This window comes from Poeciliopsis prolifica, unplaced genomic scaffold (assembly GCF_027474105.1).
Source record: "Poeciliopsis prolifica strain line A6 unplaced genomic scaffold, Auburn_PproV2 SCAFFOLD013, whole genome shotgun sequence".
Classification (NCBI taxonomy): domain Eukaryota; kingdom Metazoa; phylum Chordata; class Actinopteri; order Cyprinodontiformes; family Poeciliidae; genus Poeciliopsis; species Poeciliopsis prolifica.
This window is the reverse complement of record NW_026562388.1, coordinates 3,411,347-3,425,694: the sequence shown is the minus strand read 5'-3', so window position 1 is coordinate 3,425,694 and position 14,348 is coordinate 3,411,347. Positions and strand designations below refer to the sequence as shown.

Sequence of the window (14,348 nt, the reverse complement as noted above, 5' to 3'; positions counted from 1 at the left end):
TATCTATCTATCTATCTATCTATCTATCTATCTATCTATCTATCTATCTATCTATCTATCTATCTATCTATCTATCTATCTATCTATCTATCTATATCTATCTATCTATCTATCTATCTATCTATCTATCTATCTATCTATCTATCTATCTATCTATCTATCTATCTATCTATCTATCTATCTATCCAAATTTATTGCTCTTTACTGTCATTATCCTGACCAATTTCAACAGTGCGCTATTATTGTATGACGCACTGCTTCCTGCTTCCCGACCGGTGCTCCATCACTTCCGCTGCCGTTGCTGCGACACGGGACGTCAACAGCGATGGCTGACAAGGAGAAGCGCCGGTCTGCGGCTCTTCCTCCGGGGACGTCCTCGGGCAAAGTCGCCAAATCGGACAGCGACAGGGAGTTCCTGGAGCAGGCCGGCGTCGGGGACCTGCTCCGCGGGGCCATCCTGAAGATGGTCGAGGCCAGGTCGGATGATCCCATCGGGTTCCTGGCCGACCACTTCTGCAACCTGGCCTCGGTTACGGACAGCGGGACGGCTGGATGCGCGGATGAGGACCAGCAGCAGCCGCAGCAGATCACCGGCCTGGCGGGCGCAGGCGCACAAGAGCAGCAGCGTCTTAACAGGGCGCTGTGGCACCTGCGGCTGGCGCATCACTCTCAGAGGTGGGGGCGGATTTTAGCTCTCACTTTTAGGCGCCCGTAGACGCCAGCATTTGTCAGCAGGATTACTATTTGTCAGGCTTCATTAGCTGATTTAGAAACAATTAAAAATGTATCGACAATTTTTTTTTTCAAATGTATTCATTTCACAGAAACATATTCCAAAGTATGACTTTATGCGATTGATCAATGCAAAAATATATTTATATTATTAGTTCTCAATATTTTTATGTGTTTATTTGGAAACAGTAAAAGAAGGAGCTCATGACTCAAGTCAAGTTCATTTGCTTAGAGCACTTTTTCAGCAACAAGTCAGTTCAAAGTCCTTTACGTCATAAGAACACCACACAGATGATGAAATAAGATGCTTGACCTGCATGCAAATTTGGGGGGAAAGCAAACACTGCACCATGAACACCCCACCGCAGCAGTAAATATTGTGGTGGCAGCAATACAATACTTATTGTGTATTATTTATTTAAAAAAAAAAAACATGTTTACTTTATCTTCTACTTTACAACGAGACAGTTTTGTGTTGGTCTTTCACATAAAATCGTAATTGAAGCTCTTGGGTGTAAGGTGAGAAAAATGTAAAAAAGTTCAAGGAGTTTTATTTTGTAGGAATACTGTATTATCACCCCAACAATTTCATGATGAAATCAGTATAATAAGTTATACTGTCAGTAATGTCTTTGAAAATATCTGTTTACTGAGCTTACAATGCTATTTTTTTCAGTAAGACATTTTAGCACTTTTGTCAGACAGACCAAAGCACTTGATTGTTCACCCAGCTATAAAAAAAATATCCCTGCTCTTATTTGTCTCCGAGATTATTGATTTTCTGTAGCTGCTGTAAACTAAAAAAAAAAGACATTTTTCTACATTTTGTTTGTATTTTAGATCAGCTTTCAGCAACAACGTCCGTGTGGCCTACGACCTCCTGAACCTTAACGGGTGTCTAAGGCAGGCGAGTGAGAATCCGGAGGGCCCAGATGGCTCCTGCCTTGACGTCCCTCCGGACGCAGAGGGCAGCGTGGGCGTAAAAGGAGGCCTCTACACGCAGACTCTGGAGTGCCTCTGCAGTGAAGGCGGCGTCCCTGCCTCGACCTCCGCCCCGCTCCTACGACGCCTCTGTTGCCAGGACCACGAAGCTGTCCCTTACGACGTCTTCCGTCATGGCGTGCTCACCTGCGCTGTTTTCTCGGACTACATCCGGCAGGCTCAGAGGCTTTACGCCGAGGTGTGCTGCCCCGATGAGGGGCCCGCCTCCAGGGCGCTGTGCTCCGCGGTGCTCGGGACCTTAAAGGAAGCGCTCGAGACCTCCCAGGACTGTGACGCAAACTGCTTCGTCAATGCCAACGCTAAATCTAGTGCTAGTTTGGAAGCAAATGCGAAGGCTATCCGCTACTTGGAGGCCAGCGCCAAGATCTCCCCGCACAAACTGGCACAGGCCATGGCCGGAGCCCAGACCCAGGGGCCCGGTGGCAACATGGACGCAAAAGAGTTTGAAAACGCAGCCGCAGACCTGTTCATCGCTCGTGTAAAAGTTGTGTCCTAGAGGAGCTTAGATGACATGAATGTACAGCAATAAACAATCGTTAGATTGTATTCATCTCTAACACACATCTGAAAACTCCTTAACACTAACAATAAACTCAGTAACCACAGTAAACACTTTTGGTGATTTCTGATATTTTAGCAAATCAGCTCCTATAAGTATTCATCTTTGGAAACAGTTTTTAATGAAAAAACACACATAAATCTGCAAGTGTAATTACTCTCTTAGTGTCTAGATCACAGATTATTTTAGGGAGAGACATTTTGAAATAGTAGAACAAGCCTTTGATTTGTTAGTTACATCATTAAAAACAAAAAGGAAAGGAAAAAAAAAACCTTATTTATTGCTGCAGCATGCTTTTTTTTTAAGGGATGTGATTTAATTAAACAGGCAGGTCATTATTTCTCAGAAGTCCTGTATTTCCAAATTGGAAAAGTAACAGAAATATCAATCAGGGTTCCTATTTTGGCAGGCTGAGGTGTCTCTCCAATGTCACTATCAAAATTTAATATGGCTGCCTCCTAAAATTTAGTTACACCCGCTGTTGAAAGCCCTTCTGATGATTTGTGTCTCAGACCTTTCATGCATGCACAGATCCTTCAGTAAGGTTAGCTAAGCAATATTATCTGAAAGAAAAGACAGGAAGATATTTTTTTTTGTTTCGTAGGCATTGAAGTAGCCAACCTCATTTAGAGGTTTCTTTTCATCCAAACTTGTGAACTTGCACTCGATCCTCCCAAGAGCATTGGCATGGACCAGGAGGGGGATCAAAACATTCTCCATTCAGGTTCTCTATTGCAACCAACTGTGTCAAAAAATGGGGATGTTAATTATATTCTAAAAACAACCCAACGTGTCTGGAACCTTCTACCAAATCTTTGCGTCACTAGAAATGTAGGTCTGAGAAGAGAGTATGAAATTAATTGGAAATTCAACATAACACAAAGGAACAACATTTTTTAAAAAACTGTTAAAGCAACAACGAACAGCATTTGCATAAACCTCTTTCTGTGGCTACAGTGTCAGTTTTACTGTATTTTGGAGGATCGTATAACTTTGTAAAGTCCGTTTTATTATCAATAAAAACATAATTGGACTTTGCTCGATTTTTGACCTACAGACGCAGTGACTATGTATGGCCACCAGATGGCAGCACCGTTTAGAAACAAACATTGGACGCAAAGGCGGAAGTAAACGTCATAGCTTGGTTGTCAGGACTCTATCCGTTCAGAGAGGTTGGTAGATGCTCTCGCCTTATCGGAGTTAACTCCCCCGTTTATTTATCCAGCATGGGAGACGAGGAGGAGGAGCAGCAGCGCTCCTTGATGTTTCTCCTGACCTACATGCTGCTGAAGCGGAAGAGAGACCTCAACCACGCAGACGTTCAGAGGCGCGATGAGATCCAGAGGCGCATCCGACATCGACAGTACTTCTTCCAGAGGCAGAGGAGGATGCTCATGGTCAGTGCTTTGGGAGTCGGTTCGGTTCGGGAATAATCTATAATTATTGGCGCTTTGAACGCGAGTTTTAGTTAAAATGTCTCAAATCCAGAGCTGAAATCTAGGCATTGGGTCCAGTACAATTCCAAACACATATGATGCTTTTGTTCACATGTGAAGCTGTAAATTACACTTACCATTTACTTACATGATGTCTTGTGTAGGCAGGAGGTGGAAATAGATTTTATGCAGGAGTAAAGGGGCTGAACACATGCAGCCCACCTTCTCAGGGTTGAAACCACTGATTCATATTCAATTATAAATCGCTTTTTGTTGGTTTGTCCCTTTGCCCTGCGACAGATTGGCGACCTGTCCAGGGTGTACTAACCTGCCTCTCGCCCAGAACGTTAGCTGGAGATAGGCACCAGCATCCCTCCCACCCCCCCTAGGGACAATGGTGTTAGATGGATGGATGGATGGATGGTTAGCCCCTCCCCCAAAAAATCCAGACAAAATACACTAAACTTTATTTGTTTTATAAGTTAAATGGGAAAAATGCTTAATGTGAACAATATTGGAAAGTACTTTTGAAGCCATACCCAAATAAACCAAAGAAAACACTTTCTTGTTGACTGGTAACCTGTATAGAGGAGACTAGAGCTTGTCTTTACCTTATTTAGCTGATGTACATGTTTGCGTCTTGAGAAGACCCAAATATTCTGAGGGTGACAAGCAAGCTTGAAACTTCCAGCTTCTTCCAAAAGCAGTTCTTCTTACCTCTTCTGTCTCTGCCTGTCCCAACAGATGATGATAGCGGGAGGAATGCGCTCCAACGTCCGCATCCGCACCCGACCCTGGACAACCACTCCCCGCTCCGACTGGTGGGAGAGGGTTGTGATGACAGAGTTCCAGCCCTCTGATTGGCTGGACAAATTCCGGATGAGCCGGGAGACCTTTTTCTACCTGTGCGAGAAGCTGAGGCCCCGCCTGGCGCGCCAGGACACAAGCTTCCGGCTGGCGCTGCCGGTAGAGAAGCGCGTGGCCGTGGCCCTGTGGCGTCTCGCGTCCAACGTCGAGTACCGCACCATCAGCACCCTGTTCGGTGTGGGGAAGTCCACCGTGTGCAGATGTGTCAGAGACATGTGCCACGCCATCGTGGCTCTCCTCAGCTCCACGTACCTGCGTCCCCCCACCGAGCAGGAGCTGGAGGAATCGGCCCAGGTCTTCCACTCCTATTTGGGCTTTCCTCACTGTGTGGCTGCCATCACAACGCTTCACACGGCCATCATCACCCCATCGAGCAACGCGTCAGACTACGCCAACCCCGCTGGCTGGCTGTCTGTCCTGTCTCAGGTGGCTCTGTGTGGCTCCCGTTCCCGCTTACATCCGATTTAGACTTTCTTTTGTGACTTATTTTGCTTTGTCCCCAGGTTGCTATCAGCGGTCAGGGCTACTTCTGGGATGTATGTGCCAGTTTTCCCGGTGGGACCGATCCAGCTGAGATCTTACAGAACTCCGCTCTGTGGGCCACAGCTGCTGAGGGTGGACTGTCTCCTGCCCAAACACCTGTTTTTATGGGGAAACCACTTAGGTACAATTAGTAAGAAAGCAAACACTTCTATCCAGTAACACGTCACAGATGACAGAACAAGCTGCATATGATGACAGTGGATCGGCTAAAATCATCCTTCAGTCTTTTTGCTTCACCGATATTTCTCTTTTTTCTTATTTAATTTTTTCACAAAATGTGATCTAGGGCTTGGAAACATGGTTGAGAAACTAATTTCACTATATAAGTGCTTCATAACAGTTGATATCAATGATTATTGATTAGTTTTGTTGTACTCATTTTCTCCTTCCTCACCACCATGTTGCGTTTTCAGCAATTGGAGACATGGTGGCAAAACACGAAACTGCTGTTGTGCAAATTACTAAAAAAATATTTTTTTTAATATTTCAAAACATTTTGCAATGTTATTTTCCGCAACAGCGCCCTCTTCCCAAAAAAATCCCCAAACCAATAAACAAAGATTCTCTTACACGTCATTTCAAACTCTATGTAGACTGATAAACTTTAAATAAATTTAAACTGGGAAATCATACTTTTGACAATTAAAATAACTAAAATGACGCAAGAAGCAACATATGTATGGGGGGTGAGGGGGAGGGGAACTGTAAATAAATGTTAAAATTAAAGAATTCACTTTTAAGATTTAAGGTAATGAAAATTGAATTTAGAATATTGAGCATAAAATCAAACACAAACCATCTCTCCTGCTACAAAATAAGCAAAATGAGACTGCAAGAGAGGCTTTTAGAGTGTGGAAAGATATTAGTTGGAAATGAAGGGAATTTAGATTGACCAGCTCAGGCTCAGAAGTGGAATATATAAGATGTTTACTTGTTTGTGTCTGAGGGCTGTGTTTTTTTTATTCTCAGCCTGAAACCCATCTACTGTCTGCAGGTATGTGTTGCTGGGGGAGGCCTGCTACCCGCTCCAGAGCTGGCTCATGAAGGCCTATCCGGAGCAGAAGCGCCGACGGGGATGTCGCACGGCGTTGCCGGAGCCGCAGCAGCTGTTCAACCGGCGCCTCAGCAGAGCGCTGCATGCCTCGGAGGAGGCGCTGCTGAGGCTCAGGGCGCGCTGGCAGTGCCTGAGTAAGAGGAACGACTGCGGGCTGGACGTGGTGCCCACCATGATGCTGGCCTGCTGCATTCTGCACAACATGTGCGAGTCCCACAGAGATGCCTTCAAAGGAGAGTGGCAGGTGGAGGTGTGTGAGGCAGAGAACCCCCAGCCCTGCCACAAAGCCCTGGCTCCTACCAGCATGGACCAAAGTGATGCTGAGGAGGTCCGAGGCCTCTTCTGTGACTATTTCCAACAGCAAAGAACCTGAATTTAGCTGCTGAAACAGCTTTCTTAACTGGTGAATTAATTTTGTCTTTGCAAATTATATAACCTATTGAACTTGTACATTCAACGCATAAACACTTTTTGATGTTGAACATAGACAACATCTTCTCTTTAAACAACAGCACCTTGACTTGTCTGTCTGTTATCAGTGTGGCCTCCATTAAGGCCAGTTCAGTCCAGTCTGTTTTCTTTCAGAAATACAAATAACCTGAAGATGATGTCTACCGCCAGATCAATGCAGGTGCATTAATGCAGTTACAATAATAATCCCTTGCAAATTTCAATGGGTTTTATTTGGGGTTTTATGTTAAAACCTAAAAGACGTGCATATTTGCAAAGCAAAAAATAACGTATGGTTTCATGTATTTTTTTGAAAGTGAAATATGATGTAATTGGTTTTTATTTTGTATGTTCTCCAACAAACCTTCAAGACTCTCATGTGGCATCTGAATTTAATCTGAGAATAAATGGCAGATGGCTAGATTGTGTTTACAAGTTAACCAATTTCTGGAGGTAGATGACTGCACGGCATTTCAGTTAGTGGCACATGCTTTTTTATTTTTTTGTATTAGCGATTAAAAAAATTAAGTTTTATAAATTCAGCATTTCGCATGGAAGCTTACTTAGCTATTAAAAATGATTTTTTTAAACAAATATTTTAGTTGCAATAAATGTATTATTTATTGCAAATAAAATATAAGCGGTTTACAGATTGTTGGTTGTTGCGTAGCCCACAAATTTTGTGAATGAGTCTTATGCAATTCTTCCCCCTGGCCTCAAGATGTCGCTGCAATTCCAGCACACCTTTGCCTTCCGGTTACATCGAGGGGGAGGGGGAAGAGTGCGTTTGTTTTTTTGCCTTTAAAATATGGGTCTAGTTCCACTTTAACTCCGTGCTCCATGCATACTTTTCCATTTTCGCAAACACCATACGTGTCCTACATTTATAATATGAGACGGTTATGTACGCTGTGGACAATTTTCGCATCTCACGGACGTTAAGTTGGAGCGCTCGGATACAAATCCCACCCCCGAGACCCGCCTCGCTCATTCAATTGGTCTGCCCCAAACCTGTTTCATGCGGTCCGCCGTCTGTCAGTCAACGCCGCGCTTCCCTCCTCCGCCTCGCTTGGCAGCATCCAGGAGTGTGCCCACCTTATTCCTGCGACGGGCGTTTGATGTGAACATATTTACGGCAAGGGCCGCCGGTTCGGCACGAGTGTTTTTTTTTCTCCGTTATTACCGTTACTTTTATTTTTTTGTTGTTGCACGAGCTGTGTCATTTACCGTCGGGATGACTCAGGATGTAACTGGGTGTTGTCCTGTTGTTTTTAGCTAGGCGGACAAATTCCTTCAACCAGCCTGCTGTTTCAATCACTGCGGGCTGTCACTACGTTAGCCGAGGCGCTGTTTAGTTGGGCGAGCTAGCGGGCTAGCAGGGCGAGCACTCCCGACTGTCTCCGGCCTAATTCAGGGGCGGTCGCGCTGATGTTGTTGGAGTAACGCCGAAGAGACCGCAGACACATCAGCTGTCACCGGGTTGGATGCTGCAGGTTTGAACCACTCTTGACGGATGGTGAAGATTGAATTGGAAAAGGCAGTGACAGAAAAAAAAAAAACTAAAGGGGCTTTAAGTTGCTGCCATTAGGAACCAAAAAACAAAACAAAAATATCTAAGCTGTGTTCAGAGCTGTGCAGTCAGAGGAGCTGAATCTCCCGTGATTTACGGTGGAACATCCGGGTGAAGTCGCGCTTCTTCCCGGCCGGGGGGACAACTTGACAGCGAGGCCCCTTGGCTAAGTCTCCCCTCCCCCAGCCCCGACCATCCATCCATCCGTGCGTCCGTCCGTCCAGTCCAGTCCAGTCCGACTGACCGCCTCCTTGAGAGCCAAGCGAGGGCCGGGGATTCGGGAGAAACGGAAACCGAAGAGCCAGCGTTCGTCAGGTCCCGTTTGATCCGGGCTGCCACAACCAGGGGGGATGACTCTGGAGTCCATGATGGCTTGCTGCCTGAGCGAGGAGGCGAAGGAGTCGAAACGAATCAATGCAGAAATTGACAAACAACTCCGCCGAGACAAGCGGGACTCCAGGAGAGAGCTGAAGCTGCTGTTGCTCGGTAAGTAGCGTGAAAACGTCCGAGCACCGTTATCGCTCGCAGTGTTTTTGTTTTTTGCTGTGCGGGCGACTCGCCGTCTTCGGCCTTTTTGGCAGTGCTAACAAATATGCTATCCAGGCTGCTAACTGGAAGGCAGTTTTCACTGGGAGGCTTTTAATGATTCCTCCGAAATGCGCTGCATGAATTCCGATTAGTTGGGGGCAACAAAAAAACATTAGGCATTTAGATTGCCCAGGGGCGTATACGAAAAAAGCACGGACAAATGGTGAAACGAAGGTTTCCTGGGCACAGGCGTGTAAAAAAACCCCCCAAAAAACAAACAAACAAACAAACAAACAAAAAAAAAAAAACGTTTCAATTGAACTGAAATACATAATTTGATAAACAAATGTAAAACCAATTTGAAATTGTAAAGACACACGTTTTCCAAAAACTAGTCATTAATCATTTCCAATTTGCCTCTCCTTGATGAATGATTTCATCTGCACCAGGGATTAAACTGTTGCAAGTTTCATTGGTTATTATGGTCAAATTTGGAAAATGGAAAATTTAAAAATTGACATAGCTTTCTCCATTTATGCGCAAGTCATTAACATTTGTGATTTCTTTTTCATTTAGAAGTGGGTGATAGTTAGAAATGCACAGAGCTTTTCCTGCCTGATAGATTAATTGTTTTTGCATATGTACGTTTTTTATGCAAAGTGCTGATCTGCCTATTTGATTTTTTTTAAAGTGTGCTTTGATGGAGTTAGCAGTTATTTTTAATTGTATCCAAAAACAGTAATTACATAATTATCCATGTTAATATGTATATCCTTATATATTGTATTTTTTTTATTTCAGGTAATTCAAAATAGAATAAATTTAAATATATAGTGATATGGGTTTTCTGGTCAATACAGATTTTCTGAGAGGTCTGACCTGTTGGATCTGAATAGACATATTGAGAATTCAAATTTTCTTTTAGGTTCCTCTTAGCTTATTTAACAACCATGTTTTTTTTATTTTTGTTTTGTGTTTTTTACAACTTGCACATTGGATTTAAAATGTTTCTTTTACTTGACCGGCATGTAAATAATGCATGTCTGCAAACCTCTTTATTTGTGACTGTCCCTGCAATGAACTGTGATGCAACTTTCTTAGCTGCAAGAGCCTCAAGAATATTTAGCATGCTCTGAACTTCAAATGGCATATTCAGGGAGTTTCTCGTGTCTTCCGAGCTCATACCAAAGCAATCTCGGTGTGCTGTGTGTCCATGCTGCAAACTGTAATTAGCCTGTGACACGTCTTGCCATTTATTAAAAGAAACTTGTGAAATTTTTTTGTTACCATTCGTAGCAACTCTGGAAGCAACGTGCCGGGTGCATTAGGAGGCATGTGGTGCAGATAGAGATTGAGCTGTTAAGCAATTTTCTCATTTATGTACAGCAGTTGTTGGGCTGTTTGTTTTCCAGCAGTAAAAACACCAGCTACTGCACAAAGAAAGCTCTCTCGCTGTTGCTGCAAAAGCAAATGCTGTGAAGCAATATGTAGAGAAATGGGAGTTGGTTGTAATGAAAAGCAAAAGGTCTTTGTTTTTTATTTTTTTATTTTTTTATGCCAGCACTTTGGATCTGTAACAAATTATCGTTGAATCAATTTCAGAAGTTCTTAGTGAGATTTTAGTTACTCATATTTAATGTGTGTTAAATATTTGGCCATTTAACACATCTACATTAGCAAAACAAATAAATGATTTTGAAGCAGTCATTTATTTGACTTCAGCTTTATTTCTACAGGTGATTTCTGCAAGAGACCTGTTTTTAAACAATTTAAATTACAATAACCGTAGTTGACAGATTTAATTTGAAAACAAGCCAGTCTGAGTGTAATTATGAGTATAAAAGATTGAGTGAAATGATGGGAAAATATTAGCACTACTACTAATAACAATAACACCCTGACACATTTTTATTGCAGTAAAGCAGCCAGACATTTTGTGCAACCGCTTCACTTTATAATGAAACATTTTCTACAAATATTTTATAAAAAGATAACATTAGCTCTGCAGAATTTTCAAACGGTAATCACGAACACAAGCAGCGGTTGTTGCTTGTTTTGCATAAAATAGTACAGTGCAGGACTGTGAACTGTTGTTTTGTCATGCACTACTCTTGTCTCATTTTGTGCTATGTAGATGGTCAAAATGGCAGCTATCTCCTTCATTTCACTAATCTCTGAACTTTTAACATAAATTACTTGAATCTGAATAATGCTTGTAAGGCTTTTGGTCACCTTACAGTTTCGATCAACTTAATTACAACTTTTTGAAGTACCAAAAGGCGCCATTTTCCACTAGATGTCTCTGTTTCTAACGACTCCTTTCTTTAATGTGGTTAGTTTGTGATTTGGTTTGCGTTTGCCATTGAGGGTTCATGCTAATTATAATGTTATCTAATAAAATGAGATTGGTGTAAACCAATGATGATGGTAATCCACATGTCGAAAATGAGGAAATTGATGACTGACAGAGTAAATAAATAATTACTTCAGAGGAATAGCTGCAGAGCTCACTATTTTCTGTTTGTGTTTAAGCCAGTTGTCAAAAATACGCTTCCTTGCACGTCATTTATAGTTTCAGCAGCTTCAACTATTGCAGAATGATCTTGTACGTTCAAATTAATCAGTTTCAACTTCAATTGAATAAAAGATTGCACGATTTAAAGAAAATTTAGGTGAGTATTTCTACCAAAAAATAATTTCTCTCTATTTTGCCTCTAGTAGATAACAGGAAGAACTTGGTTCAGGTGAACAGTAAAGAAGACTTCAGCCACATTGTGCAGCTTTTTAGTTTGGAACTGTACTGTATCTACTTGTTGTAATTTCCCAAGTCATAATTATTAGTACAACTTTCACCTGCAATTGTATTCATTTTTATTCTGTACTATGCTGCTACTCCAAGAAAATCCTTGCAAAATCGTACTAAGTTTGGTGTAGAAATAAAAAATAGAATAAATTGCTAGGAATTGCAAGATGCACCTGTATAAAAAAGTAATGACAATCAGTCCAGCTCAATAGGTGCATTGTAGTTGACTAGAAAAGGTAAAGTAACTGTTTTACTTTTAATGTGTGATATATTTAGACCCACCTATTGCGATTGAAGATGTTCAGGATTTCTGTACATAAGGAAATACTAGGAGTTATTTAGTTAATTATTTAGTTAATTATTTTTACACCAATTCATTGGCAGTTCAAAGACTGGAAAAAAAAACAAAACTTGAAACTCTGATATTTTTCATTATCTAAAATGTGCTTTTTCAGTTTAACAATGAAACAGATGCGTGTCAGCAGATCTTGCATGTTTTTTGTTTACCCAAATACACATTTCTGTGTATTTTAGTATTTATATCCTTTGTTGCTTCAAAAGGAATACTCTTGCGATTTATTTTATAGACCTAGAGATTGCGGGGCTGGGCGGGGAGCATTAGACAAAACTTTAAATTGGTATCAGCCAATAAAAGCCCTGTCAGTGGATGTCTATTGTTTATCCATGAGCATTGTTCTGAATGGACTTCCGTTCCATGTTACATTCATTAATCTTTTTATTATTTGTGCAGCTTCTGGCCTTTACATCTCTAATGTGAGAGCTCAAGACGCATTCACATACACTTAGGAACCTAATGGAGTCTGGAGGGTAGAAGAAAAAAAAAAAAAAGAAGACAAAAAACCACAGCAGCTTTGAGTTGCCTTCAACATGTTGCGTAACATTTGTATGACTAGAAAAGGGCTTTGGCTCCCTCACTTAGATCTTCCTGGGTGTCCAGTTTGTCGCCGCTGCATTTCTTTTTATTGCTCGGTAAGCACGGTGTTGCACAGAGTTTACCCTTCCGGAGGACAAGGATTCTGATGGACTTGCCCCCTCGTCCTGGAGTCTAGCTGAGTAGGTTAGCTATTTTTATAGCTGGTGTGTGGGCAGGTGGGAGCTGCTGTTGAATAAGTTGAGCTCCACTGCATTGATTCATAGTTCTGTGGACACAGAAACCTTTGGCCACGATTTATCACAAATGCACCCGTTTCCCTTTTCCTTTTTCTTCGGCCGCTTGTCAAGCACCTTTTTGGACCGTCGAATGAGGGAAACTTGCCAGGGAGGTGGGGGACGCAGGTGTCCATTTTTAGGACAATTAGAATTATCTAGGTTGCATCCTTAGTTTCAAAACGTTTGCTCCCATTTCTCACCCACCAAAAGCAGTCCTGGTTATCCGACATGTGTGTCTCCTTTATTTCCCCGCTGAATACCTCAGCTCAGTAAAGTAGGCCACACTAGAGCCATACCATTGATGGGGCACATTCTGCTCAATGTCGTACATTTCGACCACTGTGGCGCTCTCCTTTACCTCGCTGCTGAGGTGAGAGGATCTGGAAAGAGGAGTTTGCTTTCCTGCTGCGCTTTTGAAAGCTTGTGTGCTGCAATCATTTTGGGTTTTTGCCAGACTGTCTGTGAGGAACAGATTTCAACACATCTACGGGTTGGAACTACTGTGCATGGGTTGGTGTGAGATTCTCATGATATGGGGAGTTGGAGGAAAAATGTCAGGGTTTCTCATTGTCACGTTAGATATACAAAGATCTTACACAAACTAATTACTCACCTTAAAGACTGAAAAGCCATAATTATTCCTATTATAATTTAATCTCCAAGGTATTTTTGAGTAAGTGTCTAGCATGATGTGTTAAGAGATTTACAGAATTAAAACATATTTGCTGTCAAAGTGATAAATATCGTCTTTATAGTGACATTAATGCAAATAGATGTGAAGGCTTTCAGCTCAGCACTATTTCTTTAAAACTCCTACTTTGGTATGAAACAGGAAATAGTTCTTGAGTTGTTGCCTTGCTGTTGGGTAGTGGAGTTGGACGTGGACAACACTTGGTTACATAAAAACTGAAGAAACTTTTTTTTTAAACTGGCAGCATTTTTGAATACTTAGTAAAAGGAAATATATGGGCGCATACCATTGATTATATATATATTTTTTGTAATATCCTTTTCAAAGCACCAAGTAAATATCTTGACCGACAAACCGTTAGTTGTTAATAACACTGAAGTCCGTTGGTTATTTTACTTTTTTATCCATTGCAGCGGTACTTGATCATTTCTAGGCTGAAATCTTAATATTCCTAGACTGGTCAAACAAGAACGGGATAATTTTACACTTAACAGATTATTTACAACACATTCTGAGATTTCTGAAATCTTTTTAGACTTTATATATCGAGTAGACATGCACAAAAGATGACATAAATCCAATAAAATATGGACTACTCAAACCTGGACTTGGATGACTCTCCTCTGAGCCCAGAGAGTTTGTGACACATTTATTCCCATAAAATTCGGAGTGGGAGATTTATTAGTTTTCCCAGAAGTATGCAAGATATCAATAGTTCATTGTCACACTGCTACAGATCAGGTTCGGTGATTTTATCATTTTATTTCAGCTGTTTCTCTGTGGTTGCTTGGTTTACAGTACTTCAGGCAACTGTATTTTTTGAAGTACTTCATTAATAAAGATCTAATGAAATTTGTGAAACCTTTATTTCTAAAAATTGAGTATTAGTTTAACTAAAAATATTGCTAAAATCATATTAGACCTTGTGTCTGGGGTTGGAAAT

General features: G+C 41.7%; 3 protein-coding genes across 5 annotated transcripts in view; all 3 read left to right on the top strand.

Annotated features, from left to right (window-relative positions):
• Positions 1 to 287: 287 nt before the first annotated feature.
• Positions 288 to 2,552, top strand: tpgs1 (tubulin polyglutamylase complex subunit 1). Its single transcript, XM_055038095.1, has 2 exons — positions 288 to 675; positions 1,573 to 2,552. The coding sequence occupies exons 1-2, from the start codon at positions 326 to 328 to the stop codon at positions 2,228 to 2,230; spliced, it is 1,008 nt and encodes a 335-aa protein (XP_054894070.1). The 5' UTR covers positions 288 to 325; the 3' UTR covers positions 2,231 to 2,552.
• An 870-nt stretch (positions 2,553 to 3,422) lies between these two features.
• LOC129365135 (uncharacterized) lies at positions 3,423 to 7,064 on the top strand. Its single transcript, XM_055038091.1, has 4 exons — positions 3,423 to 3,690; positions 4,474 to 5,022; positions 5,100 to 5,260; positions 6,134 to 7,064. The coding sequence occupies exons 1-4, from the start codon at positions 3,520 to 3,522 to the stop codon at positions 6,564 to 6,566; spliced, it is 1,314 nt and encodes a 437-aa protein (XP_054894066.1). The 5' UTR covers positions 3,423 to 3,519; the 3' UTR covers positions 6,567 to 7,064.
• A 616-nt stretch (positions 7,065 to 7,680) lies between these two features.
• Positions 7,681 to 14,348, top strand: part of gna11b (guanine nucleotide binding protein (G protein), alpha 11b (Gq class)) — a 32,843-nt gene continuing 26,175 nt past the window's right edge. For 2 of the 3 annotated variants that reach the window (XM_055038094.1, XM_055038092.1), the window contains exon 1: positions 7,777 to 8,699. In XM_055038094.1, the coding sequence (XP_054894069.1) occupies positions 8,564 to 8,699 (136 nt within the window). In that variant the 5' untranslated portion in view covers positions 7,777 to 8,563. Of the gene's footprint in view, positions 8,700 to 14,348 lie in introns of all 3 variants that reach the window. The other variant, XM_055038093.1, reaches the window with a different exon arrangement.